Source organism: Bubalus kerabau, chromosome 4, assembly GCF_029407905.1.
Source record: "Bubalus kerabau isolate K-KA32 ecotype Philippines breed swamp buffalo chromosome 4, PCC_UOA_SB_1v2, whole genome shotgun sequence".
Lineage (NCBI taxonomy): Eukaryota > Metazoa > Chordata > Mammalia > Artiodactyla > Bovidae > Bubalus > Bubalus kerabau.
The window spans coordinates 46,533,253-46,556,546 of NC_073627.1; the positions used below are offsets into that span (position 1 = coordinate 46,533,253).

General features: G+C 51.9%; 1 protein-coding gene and 1 long non-coding RNA gene across 2 annotated transcripts in view; one reads left to right on the forward strand and one right to left on the reverse strand.

The window, feature by feature from the left end:
• The window catches only part of RHBDL3 (rhomboid like 3), a 53,356-nt gene that overhangs the window by 5,326 nt on the left and 24,736 nt on the right, over positions 1–23,294 (forward strand). The window contains exons 3-4 of the mRNA XM_055577222.1: positions 15,157–15,315; positions 19,679–19,903. Coding sequence (XP_055433197.1) covers positions 15,157–15,315; positions 19,679–19,903 — 384 coding nt within the window. The remainder of the gene's footprint in view (positions 1–15,156; positions 15,316–19,678; positions 19,904–23,294) is intronic.
• LOC129649613 (uncharacterized) lies at positions 7,963–16,194 on the reverse strand. Its single transcript, XR_008713196.1, has 3 exons — positions 15,962–16,194; positions 12,539–12,726; positions 7,963–8,733 (listed from the first exon to the last, which is right to left on the reverse strand). It is a non-coding gene; the product is annotated as an uncharacterized LOC129649613 (long non-coding RNA).

Genomic DNA, 23,294 nt, shown 5'->3' on the forward strand with positions numbered 1-23,294 from the left:
AGTTTAAATATTAACCTGTTGTTATGGTGTAAAATAATGGTAAAAAAGTCTTCTTTTTCTGCAGTTCAGTCTATTGGGCTTTTCCTTCATGATTCCTTATGTTGCTTCAGAGCTGAGACACTTTCCATCCCTCTTCAGATCTCATAAATTGCTTTTGTTGTTCAGTTGCTCAGTTGTGTCTGACTCTTTGCAACTCCATGGACTGCAGCACACCAGGCTTCCCTGTCCTTCACTATCTCCTGGAGCTTGCTCAAACTCACATCCATTGAGTTGGTGATGCCATCCAACCATCTCATCCTCTGTTACCTCCTTCTCTTCCTGCCCTCAATCTTTCCTAGCATCAGGGTCTTTTCCAGTGAGTTGGCTCTTTACATCAGGTGGCCAAAGTATTGGAGCTTTACCTTCAGCATCAGTCCTTCCAATGAATATTTAGAGTTGATTTCCTTTAGGATGACTGGTTTGATCTCCTTGCTCTCCAAGGGACTCTCAGAGTTTTCTCCAGCACCACAGTTTTTTTTTTTTTTTTTTTTAATTGGAGGCTAATTACAGTATTGTAGTGGTTTTTGCCATACATTGACATGAATCAGCCACGGGTGTACATGTGTTCCTCATCCTGAACCTCCTCCCACCTCCCTCCCCATCCCATCCCTCAGGGTCATCCCAGTGCACCAGCCCTGAGGACCCTGTCTCATGCATCAAACCTGGACTGGCGATCTGTTTCACATATGATAATATACATGTTTTAATGCTATTCTCTCAAATCATCCCACCCTCGCCTTCTCCCACAGAGTCCAAAAGTCTGTTCCTTACATCTCTGTCTCTTTTGCTGTCTCGCATATAGGGTCATCATTACTGTCTTTCTAAATTTCATATATATGCATCAATATACTGTATTGGTATTTTTCTTTCTGACTTACTTCACTCTGTATAATAGGCTCCAGTTTCATCCACCTCATTAGAACTGATTCAAATAACACCACAGTTTGAAAGCATCAGTTCTTTGGCACTCAGCCTTCATTATGGTTTAGCTTTCACATCCATACATGACTACTGGAAAAACCATAGCTTTGACTATATGGACCTTTGTCGGCAAAGTGACGTCTCTGCTTTTTAATATGCTGTCTAGGTTTGTCATAGCTTTTCTTCCATGGAGGAAGTGTCTTTTAATTTCATGGCTGCACTCACCATCTGCAGTGATTTTGGAGCCCCCAAAAATAAAGTCTGTCACTGTTTCCATTTTTCCCCATCTATTTGCCATAAAGTGATGGGCTTGGATACCATGATCTTAGTTTTTTGAATGTTGAGTTTTAAGACAGCTTTTTCACTCCCCTCTTTCACCTTCATTAAGAGGCTCTTTAGTTCCTCTTTACTTTCTGCCATTCAGTTCAGTTCAATTCAGTCGCTCATTCGTGTCCGATTCTTTGCGACCCCATGAATTGCAACACACCAGGCCTCCCTGTCCATCACCAACTCCTGGAGTTCACTCAAACTCATGTCCATCGAGTTGGTGATATCATCCAGCCATCTCATCCTCTGCTGTCCCCCTCTCCTCCTGCTCCATTAGGATCTCATAAATAGGTGCTTCTATTTCCTACTTCTTTTTCTCTGATTAAAAAAAAAATCCTCTAACCCTTTACTCCCTCCAGACCTAATTCCTATCCAATTATACCAGCATCACTTATTAAGAAAGCCTTCCTTTATATAGTGAGAAATTTTATCATTTGGTAAGTTTTTATTAATATACACGGTGGGGTTTATTTTTTATTTCTGATCTGTTCCCCTGATATTTACAATTTTGTCCAGTTACCCTTTAGTTATTGCTTTACATTTCTTCCATAGGTTTCCTCCAAGCTTCTCTTTTTCAGGTTATGCTTTGATAGTCTCCCAGTCCTTCCTGGACTCCAGGGAGGTACCCTCAAGGACCCAAGGTCAAGCAGCAGGTCGTGGCAGATGTAGGGCTGGAGTCTGCTAACTCATAAAAGGCTCTGGGGCTGGAAAGCCATCGCCACATTCACACATACAAGTGCCTCCAAGATCTCCAAATGTTTAATGAGCAAAACGGTTTGGAGCAGAGTTCTGTTAAGTCAACAGAGCACAATTGCTTTCCAAGCTCAAGCACGTGAGAAGGAAAAGGGAGAATTAGAAGGAAATTGATCATGTTTCCCGTTTTTCCCCTTCCCACTGGGAGCATGCATTTTTCAGTCTCCAAAAAGAGACCCCTAACTTTGCCAATCTCCCAGAAGGGAAGCAGACAAAACCTGACTCTCCCTCCAAAATTATAAACATGTTACAACCACAGCAGGAGGCTGCTTGGGTGGGCTGCTGGAGGAAACCCTGTATGTGGGGCAAATAGTCCTGGGTTCAAGCCCTACTGACTCTGTGATTGGGTCAAGTGACCCCAATCTGACCCTCTGAGCCTCAATTTCTTTATCTCTAAAATGGACAGGATAATCTTTAAGTCTAGGGATGATTGTGGGAGTTAAATGGAAGTGGAAACTCTCTTAATAATGTCTGATACCCAGTGGACATTGGTTGGTGTTTTTGTTTGTTTGGGTTTTCCTGTTTTGTTTTTGGCTATGCTGAGTAGCATGCGTGATCTTAGTTCCCTGACCAGCGTTTGAATCCACGCCCCCTGCAGTGGAAGCATGAAGTCTTAAGCTGTAGTATACCTTTGACAGCTGTTTTTTGATGGGGAATCAGAATTTGCTAGAATAAGCCCAGAGTCATTTCTGAGATCCATGCCTCCATAGGGAAGATCTCTGCCTCTAGACAACCTCCTTCCCAGCCCCAACTCCTGGAGACAGAGCCACTTGTATGCTCAGAGGAGTTTTCTGCTTGCTTTCCCCAAGTATCTCCTCTACCCAGTCCCCTTGCCCCCAGCCTGGGGTCTTTCCTGAGCCTGACCCTAAAGCCTACCTCATTTACTCTCCTGCTGGCTGGCTTAAGACGATTCTGGGAGCCGAAAAGAGGTGCAGATGAGACTGCTGTATGGATTAGTGAGGAGCCGCAGAGAAAACACGTGCCCCAGACTCGGGGGCCTTGGCGGCGCCCCTGGGGACACAGGATTAACCAGCAGAGAGGGGTTGCCTTGCCTGGGCTCTGTGCCTCCAGCCCCTTATCAGGTGGTGTCCAGGTCCCTAGAGTCTGTGGACTTTCCTCCACCACAAAGGCCGCTCCCCTCCCCTGCCCCCAGGGACCCCAGCAGTCATGCTGCATTAACACTGTTATGCCTGACTCCCAGAAAGGCACTGGGTAGCAGCTGAGCAGTGAAGTTGAGGGAGCTGAGGTGGGGTGCTGCCCGGCTGCCTGCCTGACACAGAACAGGCACACACATGTGGGAGCGAACAGGTCCAGCTACATCACTGCCCACGCCGTCTCTGGCTCTGATGTCCTCTCCAGGTGCTGGCCCTGGCTGTGGGCCACCTCGCCCCGGTCAGCCCCTCTGGGGCTGTGGCCACCTCGAGGACCTCGGCTTATCAGGAGGTCGATGGAAGCAGCTTGTCCAGTCTGCTCATTTTGCAAATGAGGAAACAGAAGTCTGTGACCTTAGGAGGTCACTTGGTTCTGGAGTATCAGACTGAGACAAGAGCCCAGCTCTGCTTTCTCTCTGACCTGTGTTTCTGCCGCCGGGCCATGCAGACTTCTGGCCTCTTCCTCGGCGCCCCGAGTGACCAAGGGACAGGCGAGGACACGGAGTCTGGCTTGAGTCCCAGTTCTGCTTCTCCTTGCTTGCTACGTGACAAGGGGCCAGCTGGGTGACGTCTCCAAGCCTCAGTTTTCTCATCTGTCAGCTGCCTGCCCTCAGGGCTCTTTTGGGGCCTGATGAGATGCTGGGTGCACAGCACGTGGTGGTGTGTAGTGAACCCCTGGTAAACACACATGGTTGTTACCATGTTACTGGAATTTGAAGAAATTGACACCATTTTCAAAATTACCTCTGGGTAATAGTTCTAGGTCTTGAATCAAAGTGTCCAGATCCCCATGCTGGGGTTCCTTCTAGCTTATCAAGCTGATTTCTTCAGGGCAGGAGCTGGAAAACCATGTTCCCTCTGAACTTTCCACAGAGAGGAGAGAAGTTTTTGGATAGAGACTGCCGGGGGTAAGGGCTGGGGGGTGGACGTCCAAGCGTTTTTCCCTCCTCTCACTGGCTGTGGGAAAGTCTGTGGCGAGAACGAGGCTTCAGGCACCAGGTGATCAGAGCCCAGGGCAGGCCTCCTCTACCCAGGGTTCCCATTTGACAGTTCCTGGTGAGCCTGGGCACAGGGCCCTGGTTTGTGTTACGGAAATGAGCTGATGAGCGTCTCGAGCTGTGGACAACTTGGCCAGCCTTGTTCCACCAGCTTTTTTTATTTATTTTGAAAATGTATTTATTTATGGCTGCACTGGGTCTTCGTTGCTGTGCGCGGGCTTCTCACTGCAGTAGATTCTCTCGTTGCAGAACACAGACTCCAGAGCGGTCTCAATTGTTGTGGCACATGGGCTTAGTCGCATCTCGGCATGTAGAATCTTCTCAGACCAGGGATCCAATCCATGTCCCCTGCGTTGGCAGGTGGATTCTCAACCCCTGGACCACCAGGGAAGTCCTCTGCCAGCTTTTTAAATTTATTTATATCTTCTATTTTTTTTTGGCCATGCCACATGGCAGGCAAAATCTTAGTTCCCCAACCAGGGATCAAATTGCGTGGTCTTAACCCCTGGAGCACCAGGGAAGTCTTCCATCACCTTTTTTAAAAGGACGGTACAGGTTTGAGTTGGAAAGTATTCCTCTGAGATAGCAAACACTGAGCATCTGCTGTGTGCACACAGGTCATCTCATTTCGCTCTCTTAATAACCCTGGGAGGTGAGTGGTGCAATCCCCTCTTTACAGAGGAGGAAACTGAGGCCTGGGGGCAGGGCCCAAGACAAAAAGCAAATGAGGACCCTCTGCAGAGGGGTTTGTGTGTGTGCATAAGGCTCCTGGGTGGCTTCAGCATCGGGGCCGAGGGCCACAGGAGGCGAAGGAGCCTGGTGACCCTGCATCCTGCCCACCCTGCTCCTGGTCAGAGGTCTGCATCCCACTTCCCTCCTTCCTGCATCCAGCGGGACCCATTGGTGGTTTCCAAGAGAAACAGCAGGAGGAAATGGGTTTAGGCTGAAGCAGGTGGGGTGGGGAAGATGTAAGACCCCCTCCCCACTCGAACCCACTCCCACCTCTCCCTGCCAGCAGCCGCCCTGCCTTTACAGCTGTGACTTGGCCTCAGTCCCCCAGGAGCCGTGACGGCTGGGCCTGGATGAGTCAGCACAGGCGTTCCATCTGCCTCTGGGACCCAAGGGGCCAGCCTGAGTCCCAGCCCCCAGCTGCCCCCCCAGGGCCTGTGCACCTCCAAGGCCTTCTGCGGGGAGGGGACTCCTGAAGGGGAGAAGCGGGGTCCTCCACGAGGCTCTCTTTCAGAGTGGAGATGGGCAGGGCCTGGAGGGAAGAGGTGGCCCCCACACCTGGGCACCCACCTGACCCCTGTTTCTGCACCCCGGAGGGGGAGTCTGGGAGCTCGTCTTCCCCTCATGGCCCAGGTATTGAGAGAGAGGGCCGGATGGTTTTCTGGAAATAGACCAGCTGCCCAGCAGCTCAGCCTGGATCCAGGCCAGGACATCCCCGGCTTCACTGCTTAAGGGAATGTGTTCCAGCCTCCTAATCAGCCTGCCAGCCTCAGATCCGGGGGATCAGCTCTTCGACTAACGGGGAGTGATGTTCAGGAGTCTGGTCTAGAGCTTCTGGGAGAAGCCCCTTGGGAGGGATGGAGCCCTGGGCTGGCAGCTGGAAGGACAGAAATAATAAAACTGGGAATTCTAGAATTGTAGAAGGTTCACTCTCCGTCAGATGCCTGGCCAGACCTCAGGGGAGCCGAGCACCCCTCATGCTTCCAGGTGGGGAGACTGGAGGGCAGGAGAGGTCGGAACCAGGCTTTTAAAAACTGGTCTCTCCTTCCCAGGGAGACTTGAGGTCTTCATAAATCCACTTCTAGCTTCAGCTGCTTTAAAGCAGGCCAGAGGGGTACCCTGTTCTACTCACTGAAGTGCCTCTGGGCAGATCATTCATCTTGGTGTGCCTCAGTTTCCATATCTGTTAAATGGGACTAATCATACTTATACTCTAGGATTGATGTGAGAATAAAAGTGGTCAGAGGAATTCCCTGATTAGGAATGGTTAGCGTGGTTAGGACTCCTCTTTCACTGCCTAGGGCCCAGGTTCAGTCCCTAGTCGAGGAACTAAAATCCCACAAGCTGTGTGGGGCAGCCAGGAAAAAAACAAAACTGTGAAATTATTGCGAAAATATGTATTTCAGGTCTGGGGGAAAAGACAGTGGATGGTGTGAGGTGGTTTTCTCTATGGGGCGAATTAGCATCCTCATTTGCAAGGCAGAAGTGCTAGGGAAAGCTGCTACTCACATAATCTCACCTCCTGACCTCGGCAGCTGCAGGCCTGGACCTAATTTATGGGGCTGTAAATATCCATGAATAGACCAGAGTTCCCTGGTGGGCTGTAGCTGCTGAGTGGGGACAACTCTGCTGAGCCCGAAACCCCAGGGCAGCCTCATTAATTCTGCTCAGCCCAGAAGCCGGGTAATGGTGCAAGGAGCCAGCAGAGGAGCTGTGATAACCCCCTGAGTGGGGAGGGGTGGCTGTCTGCACCCTCCCCTGCCCCAGCATTCACACTATGTGGTCCTTTCCCAGGGATCTTTTTGTCTTGGTAAACGCGACAGTGGGGCCCGAGATGGAAGCCTTCCTTAGATTCTAGGTCCTAACCTTCTGGGTCTGAGAGGTCTGTACCAGGATGGCTCTCTAGGTGGGGCTTCCTGGGCAATGCTAGTGGTAAAGAACCCTCCTGCCAGTGCAAGAGACATGAGAGACAGGTGTTCCATCCCTGGGTCAGGAAGATTCCCTGGAGGAGGGCATGGCAACCGTCTCTGGCATTCTTGCCTGGAGAATCCCATGGACAGAGGAGCCTGGATCACACATATAAATGAGCCATCCAGTAGACGTGTCCCTTCCTCTTTCTCCTATGCCTTGCTGCTGCAGAAGCTTGGTCCGGCTCTCGGGCCTGCGGCAGGGAGGGAAGTGGCGCCGCTGTCCTGGGTGCTGAGCAGGCAGATCTCAGCTCAGCGGCTCATTAGGCCCATCACTTCCTCCTCTTTCTCTCCCAGGGTCTGGTACCCTCCTCAGCCCTCTGCCTGGGGCCAGGATCTGGGAGATTTCTAACTTTGCTGGAGGACACCGAACAACTGCCTCGAGGGCCTGCCATTCATGAGGTGGGGGTGAAAGGCTGGTTTGAAACCACCCACAAAGGGACCTGGTTTCAAAGAAGGGAAAAGCACCTCTATTATGGATTCATGCATTTTCCCCAAAATTTGCTGCATGGAGTGTTGCTGTGAAAAAAATATTATGATCAAAGATCCAATAAGTTTAGAAAATGCTGGGCTGAACAATTCAGACAGGTTTCTCCACTTATAAGATCTTGAAGAACTGTTTATATGGTTTTATGCATCATGCCCTTCCCAAAGGGTTTCCCATAATTTTTTAATTTTATTTTTTGGCCACCTTGCATGGCATGTGGCCTCTTGGTTCCCTGTGTGTGCGTGCGTGCTAAGTGGCTTTAGTCGTGTCCGACTCTTTACGACCCTATGGACCGTAGCCTGCTAGGCTCCTCTGTCCATGGGATTCTCCAGGCAAGAATACTGGAGTGGGCTGCTGTGCCCTCCTTCAGGGATCTTCCCAACCCAGGGATCAGCCTGCGTCTCTTCCATCTCCTGCCTTGGCTGGCGAGTTCTTTACCACTAGCGCCACCTGGGAAGCCTCTTAGTTCCCTGACTAGGAAGAAAACCTGTGCCCCCCACCTTGAAAGCATGGACCGTTGGACCATTAACCGTTGGACCGCCAGGGAAGTCCCAAGCGTTTCCCAAACTTATAGGACCACAACACCCTTTTAAAATGCACCACCTTGGGCCTGGTGCTTCATGAAACACTCACTGGGAAACACTGAGCCAGTTATATTTCAAATACCAGAACAGGGCAGAGAAAAACAAGGAAGAGCAAAGCTGCACCAGCCAGCCCCCATGGAGGAACCCTGAACTATTTCCATCTTGACCACTGACTTGCTCTGTGACCTTGAACTAGTTCCTTTTGCCCTCTGCACCTGTTTCCCTGTCCATAATACAAGCATGATACCCGACACATAGTTGATCCTTGGCAAGTATTTGTTGAATGAATGGATGAAAAGACTGAGTTGGGGTCTCTCAAACCCTTCAGGATGCCACAGCATCTGAAACTGGGAGAGTGTAGGCTCTGGCCCCTCCACCTGGATGTGAGTCCACCTGCCCAGTTACCAGCTCTTCAAACCTGGGCAGCTCTGCGCTGGATGCCTCATCTTTCTCCCGTATAAAATAGCACCTCCCTTGTAGGACTGTTGTAAGGTTTAAATGGGGGGACCACATCATTTATTATCCAACCTGGGACTGTTTTGAGAGTGAAAGGGGGCACTGTTAATAAACATGCTGAGGGACTTCCCTGGTGGTCCAGTGGTTAAGAATCCACCTGCCAATGCAGGGGATGCAGGTTTGATCCCTGGTCGTGGAACTAAGATCCCACAGGCCTTGGGGCAGCTAAGCCGGTGTGCAGCCCTACAACTGGAGAGCCAGCAGACAGCAGTGAGGTTCCCACGTGCCACAATGAAGATGGGACGCAGCCAGATGAATAAGCTGGAATAAACAAATAAATCATCCTGTCATCTCCAGTTCCTGCTCACCCAGTTCCTTCTGAAACATGCTGAGATGATAGGTGTAAACCGGGACTGTCACAGACAAACCAGGATGTAGGGTGACCTGAGGTTTCCACGAGGTAGCGCCTGATGCTTGGCTGCTAAGTTGCTTCAGTCGTTTCCGACTCTGTGTGACCCCATAGACGACAGCCCACCAGGCTCCCCCATCCCTGGGATTCTCCAGGCAAGAACACTGGAGCGGGTTTCCATTTCCTTCTCCAATGCATGAAAGTGAAAAGTGAAAGTGAAGTCGCTCAGTCCTGTCCGACTCGTAGCAACCCCATGGACTGCAGCCCACCAGGCTCCTCTGTCCATGGGATTTTCCAGGCAAGAGTACTGGAGTGGGGTGCCATCGCCTTCTCCTGATACTTGGCAGGCACTGCATATGCAGCTACTATTGTGTCTCTGTTCAACCAGGGAGTCTGCCGGAGACCAACAGAGAAAACAACTCAGGAACGTCCCTGGTGGTCCAGTAGTGAAGACTCCAAGTTCCCGAGGCAGAGGGCATGGGTTTGATCCCTGGCTGGGGAACTAAGATCCCTCAAGCTGCACAGTTGCAACTAATAAAAAGAAACAAAAAACTGGAAACAAACTAACTCAGATGGGGCCTCTCTGGCTGAGGAGGCAGAGGGGGCTGTTCAGCAAACCCTTCCCCACCTCTCTGGGCCTCAGAGGTCCCCCCAACTCCTAGAACTCTGCAGAGCAGCTTGAAAACCACTGAGGTTCCTTTTCAGCTCCCCTGGACCGTGAGCTAACAATCTCCTGATCTGCTGCCTGTCTCCCCAGTGTCACCAGGTCCCTCGTGCAACACAGACCTCAAGCCCCACCCCTCCACCCCTGCCCCTACCATGTAGCTGCCTCATCCTGAGACCAAATTTCCCATCAGCCCTTTGACCGAGCAAGGATGCAGAACTGAAGATCAGCCGCTCCACGCACTGTATGGGTTGTGAATTTCTCTTTCCCCGGCTGTCATCTGCATACGGTGTGTTTATGTGTGCAGGGCTGGGGACAGACTCCCTTACTTCCGTCCAAGAGGGGAGAGTTCCTCCCACATGATGGATAGAGAAATCCAGGCAGTGTGGCTAATGCTCTGCCCAAAATGGCACAGCAGCTGAGGGTGGGGTTCTTTCCAGAACTCTTCCCCAGCTCCTCACCCCAGAGGAGGGGAGGAGCCCTCAGAGAGAATGTGGTGGGTCCTTTCCACAGTCGGCTTCCACAGTGGCTGAGACGGTAAAGAATCGGCCCACAATGTGGGAGACGCAGGTTCAATCCCTGGGTCAGGAAGATCCCCTATGGCAACCCACTCCAGTATTCTTGCCTGGAAAATTCCATGGACAGAGGAGCCTGGCGGGCTACAGCCCGTGGGGTCGCAGAGAGTAGGACAGGACTGAACCGCTGACACTTTGCACAGCCGAGGTTGTAAGTAAGCCAGGAGGGGGCCCAGGGTGGGAGACAGGAATATATATGTACAAATGGCTGAGCATGCGTGGGGCGGGGCCCCAGGCAGGGGAGAAACCGGCAACCCAGAGGATTAAGAGGCCAGGGGGCTGGGCATTCTGGGATTAAGCGCCCACCACCCCAAGCTCGCAGCTCTTTTCAAGGCCCAGGCAGGTGGGCGGGAGCTGCTGGCGGATCACTCCTCATTCTGTGTTTTCCTCTCTTTTTGCCCCAGCAGCCCCCACACAGGCTGAATGTGGGTTTGGCTTCCCCTTCACCCACCTCCACAGCTGGGCCTATCCAGGAGGCAGCTGCAAGGGTGCTCCCGGCTTCTGACTCCCAGGGGGCCCCCTGCCTGTGGCCTGTTCACAGCCCCGCCACCCTCAGACCAGCCCCAGTCAGGCTGTCTCCAACCCACCCAGCCTGGACCTCACCCTGAGAGCACCCCACCCAAAGTGGGCGAATCTGGGCTTGGAGCACCCAGGACCCGCAGTTTTGGGGCCTTCGGTACATTGCGTGTGTGCTCAGTCACTCTGTTGTGTCTGACTCTTTCGTGACCCCATGGACCATAGTCCCTCACGCTCCTCTGTCCATGGGATTTCCCAGAATTTGAATGAGGCAAGAATACTGGAGTGGGTTGCCATTTCCTCCTCCAGGGGATCTTCCCAACCCCCGGTTTGAACCTGCCTCCTGCATTGGCAGGCAGATTCTTTACCACTGAGCCACCAGGGAGCCCCATTCGGTACATTATTGATGAGGAAATGAAATTGCATTCGTTTGTTGGGGTGTTTGTTCTTGGCCATGCATTCTGTGGGATCTTAGTTTCCCGTTCAGGGATCCCCACCCTTTACATTGGCTGCGAGGAGTCATATCCACTGGACCACCGAGGAAGTCCCGGAAACTACATGTATAGGGTTTGTCTCTCCCAAAGCTCCAAACCACTTGTATGATCCTGTCCCCGTCGCTGCCTTTGAGGAGGCCCAGGGTGGGAGTCGTGTCCAGGAGGGTCAGCCAAGCCTCCGTAACACGGCTGCTCTCCCTTCCTTTGAATGAGGCATGTGGAGCTGAACACTGAGTCCGGACGACCCTGGACCCTGGAGAGCCCAGCCCTGCGTTTGCTTCAGCCCACTGCACCCTGCGGGGAGGCTCGCTCTGCTTGATAAGTGAGGCCGAGGCAATTATGGGTCGAGATGATTACCCGAAATTACGCAAACTGCTCCATGGCCAAGGCAAGAATGGGATTTTGCCTTGTTCATTGCAGCCTCCTTTAGAAGCTCTCAGCATCCTCCCGGGCAGTGGTGCCCACCTCTCTCCACCTTCTGCATGAGTCCTCTCTCTGTGTGTGTTTCTGTCTCCCCCTCACTCGCTCCCTTTGTTCCCCGGCTCCCCCTGCCCCATCCATGCCCTCTGTCAGCCTGTGCTCTTGCCCTCCTCTTCCGAAGTGTCAGGGGTGGTGGTTGGAAGGTGTCCTGTGTTCATTCCCGTGGGGCTCAGGCAGCTGGCCCCCTCCCTTCCTCTGCCTCCCCCCAGTCACCCTCCTTTATCCCTGAGGCCTCATTATTAGGGTAGCCATGACCTCGCATTGTCTGGCCTGTCTGGCCCTGGCATGAAAGGTAGAGTTTTGGCAGAGAAGGGGAAGCTCGGCCAGCTTCCAGCTCCTTCTCTGTAACATGCTGGGGGCAGACACAGCGGGGCAGGGTTGGGGGCTGGGGGCAGGAGCCCCAGGGCAGCCCCTGTCACTAGGGCGACAGCAGGGAGCCCTGGGTTGGGGGGGAAGCAGACCAGGGGAGCAGGTGGTTCTTTGTCTGGAGCCGGAATGAAGGAGAGGGGCCCTTGCCTGATCCCAGCCCCTTCACCCCATCCCTCAGGAGAGCCTTGGATGGGCCCCCGGGGAGGGATTATCTTCCCCCCACCCCAGGCTGATGCAGGAGATGCTCCCTGTGGTGCTCACCAGGGGAGGGGCGGGGAAGGGTGAATGTTTCCAGGATTCAGGGCTGCTTCTGAACACCCCCTACTTGGAACCGCCCCCCCACCAACCCCCATCAGCCCACCCAGGACGAGGGTCACAGGGAACCAGGCAGGGCCAAGCTGGTGAGTCCCTGTTGCCGGAGGGGTTGGGGCCCAGGCAGAGCGGGAGACCCCCACCCCAGCTGCTGCCGTTTCCACTTTGCCACCACAGACATCATTTCCTGTCTGAGCTGTAAGGAGATCAGAGCTGTTGCTGTGTGAGCGCTTTCCTGCTTTAAAAATCTGTTTAGAGTGGACCCTGGAGGCTCCTGGAGCCCCTCCTTTCCGGGCTTTGCGCTCACCTCTTTGATCCTTACATTTGGCTTCTGAGCAGCAGAGCAGGCTCTGAAGGCAGCGGCAGCCGGTGGTGATGGTAGGGCCGGGCTGTCCGGGCCTGGGATTCTGGGGTCTTCGGCTCCGTGGCTCGCAGGCATGTCACTTAACCTCTCTGCGCTCATCTTCCTGAGTCTTCACTTCCTCATCTGTGAGACTGAAACCATGTAACTCGGACTGGGACTCGAACCCAAGTCCCAGGACTTGAACCCACGTGCCTGGACTCGAACCCACGTCCCTGGACTCAAACCGACCCAGGCTTTTAACTGAGATCGCACACCTGGTTTCAGGACTTAATGAAGCTCAGGCTCTTGATGTCTCATCACAGAAAGAATTCAGTGAGAGACCAGCTGATAGGTAAGAAGTGGATTTATTTAGAGAAAAACACAGTCCACAGAGTGTGGGCCATCTCAGAAGGCGAGAGTGGCATCGAAATGGGGTGGGGTTACTTTTTATGGGCTAGCTAATTTCACAGGCTAATGCGTGGGAGGATTAGTCCAGCTATTTGGGGGAAGGGGTGGAGATTTCCAGGAACTGGGCCACCATCCACTTTTCAGTCTTTGATAGTCAGCCTTGGAGCTGTCATGGTGCCTGTGGGTGTGTCACGTAGCTTGCTGATGTGTTACAGTGAGTATATACTGAGGCCCCAGGTCTAGTGGACGTCGACTCATCGGCCACCTCGTGGTCATTTAGTTCTAATAAGTTTATGTCATGTCGTTTGGCTTTGTCGTTCTCTTTTAAAGGCTGTGCCCTGCCCCCTTCCCTCTGGTTTCAATATGAAGATAATTATAGGACATACTCGTAAGGTTGTGGTAGGAGGTTAAAGAAGTCATATATATGAAGTGCTTGGAATGGTATTTAGCCCCATAAAAACACTCAGCAAATAGTAGGTGTTTTTGCTCCTAGAGATCTTTCTGGAGCAGGGTGGAGGTGAATTTCCTGCAATACTCCTTGGTGGGACCCAAAGAAGTGTCATCCCTGAAATCTGTTATTTTGGGTGGAGGGTGGGGAACAAGTGCAGACTTTTCAATAGGCCTCCTTCGAGATGTCCCCTCTCACTGAGTTCTGGGGAGGATTGAAGGAGTCATATCTCCTGGGCTGTCTTAGAGAGGCTGCACACAGAATCAACCTTTCCAAAAATAGTCTTCACTGACCTTATCCAGTAAAGGCGGAAAAGTGGGCTTGATTTTCCGGGCTCCCTGTTGTGTACATGCAGATGTCCGAAATGTCTGTTCGCTCATTTTTTAAATGCCTTTTTAAAAAATATATATTTTATTTATTTATTTGGCTCTGCTGGGTCTGAGTTGCATTCTGTGGGTTCTTTAGTTGCAGCCTATAGCATCTAGTTCCCTGGTCAGGGATTGAACCTGGGGCCCCCTGTATTGGGAGCACAGTCTTAGCCACTGGACCACCAGTGAAGTTCCTATTTGCCTGTTAAAATCGAAGCAGCCCACAGAAGCATCTCCAAATGCAGTGAGTTCATGTGGGGAGGCAGTTTGTGATCAGGAACTGCTCTGGGTGTCTGTAAAGCCAGTTAGTGTGCGCTGACTGGGGACACTGGGTGCGTTCTATGGGGAAAGAGAAGGGGCAGTGAAAGGGGGACCTGAAGGTCACGGGCCTCTCTGGGAGAAATGAATAAGCCCCTTTTCTTTTCCTTTTCTTCTCTTTTGGCCACTCTGAGTGGCACGCGGGATATTAGTTCCCCTACCAGGTATTGAAGCAAACCACTGGTCTGCCAGGGAAGTCCCAGTCCCTTTTCTAATGGAACCCCTGAGCCGTTCCTTGGAAAATGACTGCCCATCTTTTCACCCAAACATCCACTTATTCACCCAACAGATCTTCAGTGGGTGTCAAACTATGCCAGCCTCTGTGCTGAGCCCCAGAGATAAGTTGTGATGCCAACCTTCAAGGAACCAGTGTCTAGAGAGAAGTTGAAAATAGATAGTAGGGTGGAGGCTGGAGGGCTGTTGGAGATTCTAGGAGAGCAGATCATGTGTTGGGGGAAGGCTGGCTGGACATGGGACATCTGAGGAGTTGGAAGGGTGAATCGGAGTCTCCCAGGGAGATGAGGGGCAAAAGGGCAGCAACCAGACGTTCAGAGCACGGGGTCTTTGGGGAGCCCTGTGTGTAGGGTGTGGGGTGCATGTGGCCTGAGCATGGGAGAGGGGCTGGCAGGCTGTCTTCCCCACTGCCTGGGGCCTCTTGCCTTCACCCACTCAGCCCCTCCAGCCCAGGGTCCAGATTTCTTCCTCCACTCATTGCCTGTTCATTCCCACTTCCCACTTGTCCTGGGTCAGAAGTAGGGCAGAGAGTCACCTCTCTGAGCCTCCATTCCCCTTTTCTGTGCACCAGCTGGTTGGATTGGGCGATCTCAGAGGTCTCCAGGGCCTTGTAGGGTTGTTCATGGTTGTCTGCCCTATTTGTTTCCCCTGGGGGCCTTGGGAACAGTCCAGATGCCCTCTGGTCCTCTGTCAGCAGAGGGTTGAGGATGAAAGCCATGAGTGGTGGCAGTGATGGAGCACCTGGGGCCTGCAGGTGGAGGGATGGAGCCCCACTGACCCTGCTGCTGTGTGTGCTTCTCCCTCAGTTTGACCCTGGGAACACAGGCTTCATCAGTACAGGCAAGTTCCGGAGCCTCCTGGACAGCCACAGTTCCAAGCTGGACCCGCACAAGAGGGAAGTACTCCTGGCTCTCGCCGACAGCCATGCCAACGGGCAGATATGCTACCAGGATTTTGTCAACCTGGTGAGCACTCTGGGTCCCTCGCCACTGGGAGTGGCCTGTTTGGGGGCGTGGCTTAGAGGGCCCTTTTGGATAATTAATTACTGGGATTGGTGGGTCTTCAGCATTGAAAAACTCCAGGACTATGGCAGCAGCAAAGTGGCTGCAGCTGTTCCAGCCCTCACACCCTCAGACCTCACCCCAAAGGAGAGGAGAGGAGAGGAGCTCTTTTTATGGGAGCTCCCACATGAGGCCTGGGATTTCCTTCCTTCCATTGGCCTAGATTGGGTCAGTGGGATGTGCTGATTGACTCAAACTGATCAGTGCCCACCCTGGGGGCTCAGAGGAGAGTCACTTCCATGGACATGAAGGGCTGGAAGTGGGAAGTCATCGTTGACAGGAGAAGAGCTGGGGAGTGGATGTTGGGAGGATCGGGCCAGGCCTTTCAGGAGCAATGGGGCATGTGGGTGAAGGCTGAAGCTCTTCAGACCTGCTGGCAGTGGTCCTGGGTGATTGGAGGGGCTGGAGACAGGAGGCCCACGCATCCTGCTCAGTGGTCTGGTGTCTTGGAGTCAGGACTTCCTCCTCACTGGGTACTGCTGTGATGTTTCTGGGCTACAGTGGCAGGATTGGAATGGGGTTCAGTGGGGTTGAGCAGGAAGCAACTCACCGTGGGTGGATGGGATGTGAGCAGAAGCTGCATGAACTAGCGGGATGAACACAAGGCTGGGAGATTCCACGCGGTTTCCCTCTTGGTGGAATGGAAGAGTCGCCTCTCTTCTTGTCACCCATTTACTAAATGACTGGTGTGAACAGTCAGTTCTTGAACATCCAGGCCTCTGGAATTCACAGGCGTCAGTGATGGGGAGCCAGGATCTGCCATCGTGCCATGTCCGCTCTCTGATGCGCGGGTTTTGGTGTTTTAATTGCCTCTTAACTGAGGACCTGCCTTCATCCAGAGATTAACAGATGGCAGCGAGCAGCTGTGAAGCTTTTAGGGATGAAGTAATCTGCTGTTCAGATTGGACCCAGGGAGCAGACCTTTTAGAGGATGGGAGGCAGAGCTCAATTAAGCAGGGAAGTTGGGGACATTTGGGATTCACGGGATGGGTCATGGAGGTGAGTTGTGTGGCTGGGAACCCAGCAGCGCCAGCAAAGATCAGGCCACAGGTTCGAGCTCGTGGCTCCTCCACAGCCCCAGCACGAGCATGTTCGACGCATGCTCTGCTCAGCCCGGGGCAGAGCGAGGGCATGGCAGAGCCAGTGAGTGGCTTCTCTCCAGCTGGGGGTTCAGGAAATCTTCTGCGTGAATTCACAACAGCAGGTTGCTTGTTGCCATCAAGATTTCTCTGTTCAAGTTCTGAGCTGGAGTGGCCAACCAGAGCCTGGATTCCTGTGAGCAAGGCTGCCCTGGAGGGCGGGACTAAGAAGGGACTCACCAGGAGGGAGGATCTGGGAAGGGCAGAGAGCTCGGGGGCTGGAGGCAGGTGGACCTGGGTCCTGCTTAATGCGCTGCCTTTGCCACTCAGTGGGAAAGATTCTCTGAGCCCATGTGTAAAATGAAGCCAAAGTACACCTTCTTCAGAGTGGTGGTGGTGTTTAGTCACTAAGTCACGTCCGACTCTTTGCGACCCCATGGACTGTAGCCTGCCAGGCTTCTCTGTCCATGGGATTCCCGAGGCAAGAATACTGGAGTGGGTTGCCATTTCCTTCTCTGGTTGATCTTCTTGACTCAGGGGTCAAACCTGTATCTCCTGCATTGGCAGGCATGCTCTTTACCACCGAGCCACCTGGGAAGCCTCTTCAGGATGGTGGCAAGGATTAAATAAGAGGAAATGTTTGAAAGTTTTTGTTGCCTCTTAATGTTCTTCCAGGTTAAGTCCTCGGCATCTTTTGTGAGCCTTTTCCCACGCCCACCCAGGCAGAATGAACTAACCTTATCCTGAGCCCTCCAGTGCTTTGCGCAAGCCTCTCTTCTAACACAGACCACATTGCATTACAGCTGAGTGGTCAGGGTTGTCATGTATGGGTCTACAGGTTGTGGACTGTATAAGGATGCCAGGCAGAGAGATGAATGAGGACTGAAATCTGCCCTGGGCTTTGTTCAGCAAGGCCTGGAAAGGGTGCATCCACCTGGAAGAAGAGGCTTCTTTATCTAACTGTCATGAAAGCACCATATGGGCCAGCATAGGCCCCAGAGTCAGGCGGATCTGAATCTGAATCCTGACTCCATGATTTACTAACTATGGGTCCTTGAGAAAATTACTTTCCAAGGAAAATTACTCTCCAAGCTCCCATCTCCACCTTTATATCACGGGGATAACACAATGCACAGGATAACAAAGGAGACATCATCTTTTGCTGCTGATTACACCTCTGTCTCTCCTATAAGCTCCGTGAGGCCAGAGACCACGGCCGCTGCTGTGCCCAGCACAGTTCTAGGCACATCAGGGCAAGGTCAATGGTGAGTGTGTGTGTGCGCACACGCACTGCTTCTCCCATACTCATGCTGAGCGCCTCCCCGCCATGAGTCTTGCAGCTGTGTGTTTGTAAGGCATGTACACACCTGGAGATTGAGGGAGAGGATGGCTACAAACTAATCAGATCACATGGTCTTGTCTTGGGCTTGCAGCCAACGCAGAGCCCTCAGTCCTGCCTAAATTTATAGAGCTGCCAAGCCACTGAGAACCAGGCCCAAGCTTTGCAGGCATGGAGGGGATGGGAATAAGGAATCGTTGGAAGGGGTTCATCCGGGAAGGCCTGCTAGAGGGGGGAGGCTTCAGCCAGATTTTGCAGGTGTGTGCAGAACCCAGGAGAGGGGGCGGGGACTGCTGATGGAGACTCATTCATCCTGGCCTGGTCTGAACCCAGATCTTCCCCAGCTCTCTGCCCCCAACAGGGCTTCAAACCCCTGTGCCTTTGTCTGGCTGGCTCCCCTCTGCAGCCTTGTCTGGACTCCTGCCTTCAGGTTTAGCCTGATGTCCACTTCTGGGCCCACAGTCCCAGAAATACACTGATAATCCCTACCCAGTGACCATGGGGCAGCCCCTGGGCAGCACCGTGGACTCTGATTAGGAGAGCTGTGTCTCTAGAATATTTTCCTGTATGGAGGGTCTAGAGTGTGGTCAGGGAGAGTGCGTGGGAGGTAGCGGAGGCCTCTGGAGGAGAAAATCAGCATCTGCCTCTGGGAATCAGGTTGCCAGGGCTCTGTGGGGAAGGGGCCCAGCCTGGGGCTCCTCAAGTATCACAGTTCCCTTGGGGTCCTTCAGGACTGATGACCTTCCACAAGCACAGCTTTGGGTTCTGGCTCCAGGGGCCGGGGATGCTGACTCCTACTTGTCCTGTAGTTCTCACTCATGCCACCTCCTCCAGGAAGTCCTCCACGACCACCTTCGGACCAGGTTGGGCCTCCCTCCTATGTGCTCCCACAGCAGGCTTCACTGTGAATCATGATTGCTGGTCACTTAGGTGGCTCAGATAGTAAAGAATCTGCCTGCAGTGCAGGAGATCTGGGTTCCATCCCTGGTTGGGAAGATCCCCTGGAGAAGGGAATGGCTACCCACTCCAGTATTCTTGCCTGGAGAATTCCATGGACAGAGGAGCCTGGTGGGCTCCAGTTCACGCAGTCCCAAAAAGCTGGACATGACTGAGTGACTAACACCTTCACACTTTCTTCACTTTCACTTATCAGCCTTCAACACCTCTGTGTTTCCGTGTCTGGCAACACCTGATGCTTAATAGTTGCTCAGGAAACTGTGAGGGATGCAGGCTGGTGGGTGGGAGGAGATATCGTGGATATGAATCCAGGCTCTGGAGCCTTGCTGGGTTTGGACTTGATGGATTTTTAGAACTCTACGCTTTGGGCTCCTCATCTGGTGGGATGGGGATATTCATGGTCTTTAACTAGAGGTAGACTAGATGCATCAAATGAGCTGAGCTGTGATGTGCTTAGAACAGCCCCTGACACAGAAGAGCTTGGTGAATATTGCTTGTTAACTTACATTTAACTCCTTGCAAACTATTACAGCAAAATCCCATGGACGGAGGAGCCTGGTAGGCTGCAGTCCATGGGGTCGCTAGGAGTCGGGCACGACTGGGCGACTTCACTTTCACTTTTCACTTTCATGCATTGGAGAAGGAAATGGCAACCCACTCCAGTGTTCTGGCCTGGAGAATCCCAGGGACGGGGGAGCCTGGTGGGCTGCTGTCTATGGGATTGCAGTCGGACACGATTGAAGCGACTTAGCAGCAGCAGCAAACTATTACAGAAGAAAGAGGAAGGTGGCCTCAGGCCTGGGCGGTCTAAGGAACTGGCTGGCTGGGAAATGGGATGGGGCTCCCCTGAGACCCCGGTTCTGACCCCCTCCCCCACCCTGTTCCCATGTAGATGAGCAACAAGCGGTCCAACAGTTTTCGCCAGGCCATCCTGCAGGGGAACCGCAGGCTCTGCAGCAAGGCCCTGCTGGAGGAGAAGGGGCTGAACCTCTCCCAGCGACTCATCCGTCACGTGGCCTACGAGACCCTGCCCCGGGAAATTGACCGGAAGTGGTACTACGACAGTTATACCTGCTGCCCCCCGCCCTGGTTCATGATCACGGTCACACTGCTAGAGGCAAGGACGGGGGTGACGAAGGGGCTGCTGGAGGGTCAAAAGGATATAATTTTTTTTCCCCCCTGCACTGTGTGACATGTGGGATCTTAGTTCCCCAGCCAGGGATTGAACCCATACCCCATGCAGTGGAAGCATAGAATCCTAGCAATTAGAACCACCAGGGAAGTTCCAGGAGGATATCTGAGATCACAAGGGGAAGTGCAGCACCTTCACCACCGAAAGGTGATGGTTGAGGATCAAATGGCAGTTGTCACGGCAGGTCAGGCCCTGGTGCAGGGCATGCATGTGTTGTTATAGCCCCTCGGCCACAGAGGTATTACAAAGATCATGACTTGAAGTCACATGTACTGCAGCGAAACCCCTGTATGACCCTTCCCCCCGCCCAAATCAACGGCAACACGAACAGTGTCAGAAGGTCTTTGATTGGGGGCATTTCACCAAGCAAACTCATTAAGGCAACTTCTGTTAGTTCCTCCCAGAGTGAGTGGAGTGAGCCTCGTGGATGGGTCATTTGTTCCCCCCAGACTCCATCTTCCATCTGGAAAGTGGGAATAACCAGACTTGCCCTCCTTCTCCCACGCGACTCCTCTGTTTAGAGCCAGAGAATTGCTCGTGGTGCTTTCTGAGCACAAAAGCATTACATCAATACGTATGGGAAGGAGTGTTTATGAACAGGTAAATGTGGGCTTCACATATTTTGCAGGAACATTCTCCCCTTAGGGAATCATCCTTACCTATTGTAATTCTAAAAGTCTCATCTTATGCAACACGATCCAAAGTACCACTTTCTGAATCAGCAGTCCTGTATGAGGGACTCTGAATTCTTCCGGCTCTTCAGCCCCAGAACTTGTGGCCCACCCCCATCCCCAGCGCGAGCTCTCAAACGGATGCTTGGCTTCCTTTTGGCATTTTATAATCTCCACCGTTTCTCTTCCAGAGCTAGGGCTTAATTACCGCCCCTGCGTACGTTCTTATAAAATTCCTGCCGAATCAAACTGTAGGATCATTAAGCCTCATGGCGTCCTGCTTCTTCCTTTCTTTAATCAGAATATCTGGACTGCAGACCAGAGCTCCTCGGTTTGTTGTTCTGGCTTCCTCCAAGTACATGTTGAAGTTGCGATTTTTCCGAGATATTCTTGGACTTGTTCTCCAAGCGCTTACTGTGTTGGTCTATTTATTAACTTCTATTTGAGGACCAATAATAACGAGTTGGCTTGCAAGCTGTGTTTGCTGCCAGGCCACCCGCACGCATGGTGTTAGGTGAACAGATTCAGCTCCCAGGGAGTCCAGCTGCTGGGAGCCCTGAGCCATTCCCAGGCTTAGCCCAGGAGGGCTTACCCCCAAGCTAATTACAGCTGCCTTCCCTCAGCTGATGCTGCTCACAGGGCTGGCTCTTCGTGTACTTTATCTTTAAAAAAAAGAAAAAATTATTTATTTTGACCACGTCGGGTCTTAGGGCTTCCCAGGCGGCACTAGTGGTAAAGAACCTGCCTGCCTATGCAGGAGACATGAGACGTGGGTTCGATCCCTGAACAGAAAGCTCCCCTGGAGTAGGAAATGGCAACCCACAGTAGTATTCTAGCTTGGAGAATCTCATTCTAGCTTGGGGAATCCATGCCGAATCCCACGGACAGAGGAGCCTGGCAGGCTACAGTCCATGGGGTCGCAAAGACTTGGGCACGACTGAGCACGCAGAGAGAGATCGGGTCTCAGTTGCAGTACACAGGCTTAGATGCCCACAGCGTGTGGGATCTTAATTCCCCAACCAGGGGTTGAACCAGGTCCCCTCCATTGCATGGTGGATTCTTAACCACTGGACCACCAGGGAAGCCCCTGGTGGGAAGCCCACCTTTAAAAAAAACATTTTATAGTTTATCATTTTTAAGCCTCACAATCACCATGGAAATGTAGACATGAGTATTCCCATTTCCAAATGGGAAAGCCACGTGTGTGCTCAGTCTGACTCTTTGCAACCCCATGGACTGTAGTCTGCCAGCCTCCTCTATCCATGGAATTTTCCAGGCAAGAATACTGGAGTGGGTTGCCATTTCCTACTTCAGGGGATCTTCCCAACCCAGGGATCAAACCCACATCTCCTGCATTACAGGGGGATCCTTTACCGCTGTGCCACCTGTGAAGCCCCAGAGAAATGGATGACCAGTGAATTAAAATAATTTGCCCAAGGTTATTCAGAGGAGCTGGATCTTTTGTCCAGATTGGTTTCTGATTTTCCAAAACCTCAGCTGTGTAAACTCAAATCACCAATCTAGAAGAAACTGGAAAATGATGAAATAACTGTTTCAGAGTCCTTATACCAAAGCCCAAGCCTTTTGTTTTATATCCTGTTCCAGTAACCTAACTTTCTGATTCCATAACAGTGAACATAATGGGAAGCTACTAGAAGAGGGCCTCCTCCCTGCCAACAAGAGGAAGTAAGAACCTGGTTGTGGTAACTGGTTAACAACTTGCTGACACCCCAGGCATGGCAAGAGAGGACAAGAGAAAATGTACAAGCAAACCTGAGTCACAAAGAAACACAGGAATTTGGGATCATTTAGTACAGGAGCGAAACCCCCATCAGTTGCTGGAGAAGACATTGCTCCTATAGCCCAGATCAATACCTGAGGCATCCTTAAAATTAAGAACCTAGGGACATGAATTATGCATTGTAGAGAGAGTTCCAGGGAGAAATAGTTAAAATAAACACTCTTTTCGGGCTTAAACAAGTATGCTTCAGTCATCTTCACAAATTCTTATGTGAGGTGTTGATGAGAATTCAGAGAAATTGAAATCCTTGTGTACTGTCGGTGGGAATGTAAAGTGGTATAGCCATTGTGGGAAACGGTATGTCGGTTCCTCAGAAAATTAAATCAGAATTATCATACGATCGTGCGACGCCACTCCTGAGTGTATACCCAAGAGAACTGAAAGCAGGGACTCAGATATCTATACACCCATGTTCATAGCAGCATTGCTCACAGTAGCTAAAAGGTGAACGCAACCCGAGATCCATCGACAGATGAATGGATAAACAAAATTTGGTAGCTACATCCAGTGGAATATTGGGAAGGAGATTTTGACATACGTTACAACATGGATGTATCTTGATGACATTATGCCAAGCGAAATAAACCAGTCACAAAAGACAAATGCTGTGTGATTCCACTTCCACACAGTCCCTGGGGTAGTCGCGTTCGTAGAGACAGAAAGCGGAATGGTGGTTGCCAGGGGCAGGGGGGCAGGGAATGGAAATTAATGTTTCATGGATATAGAGTTGCTTTCATCACTTTTACAAGATGAAAAGAATCCTGTGAATGGATAGTGGTGATGGTTGCCCATTATGAATGTATTTAACACCCCTGAACTCTACACTTAAAATGGTTAAGATGGT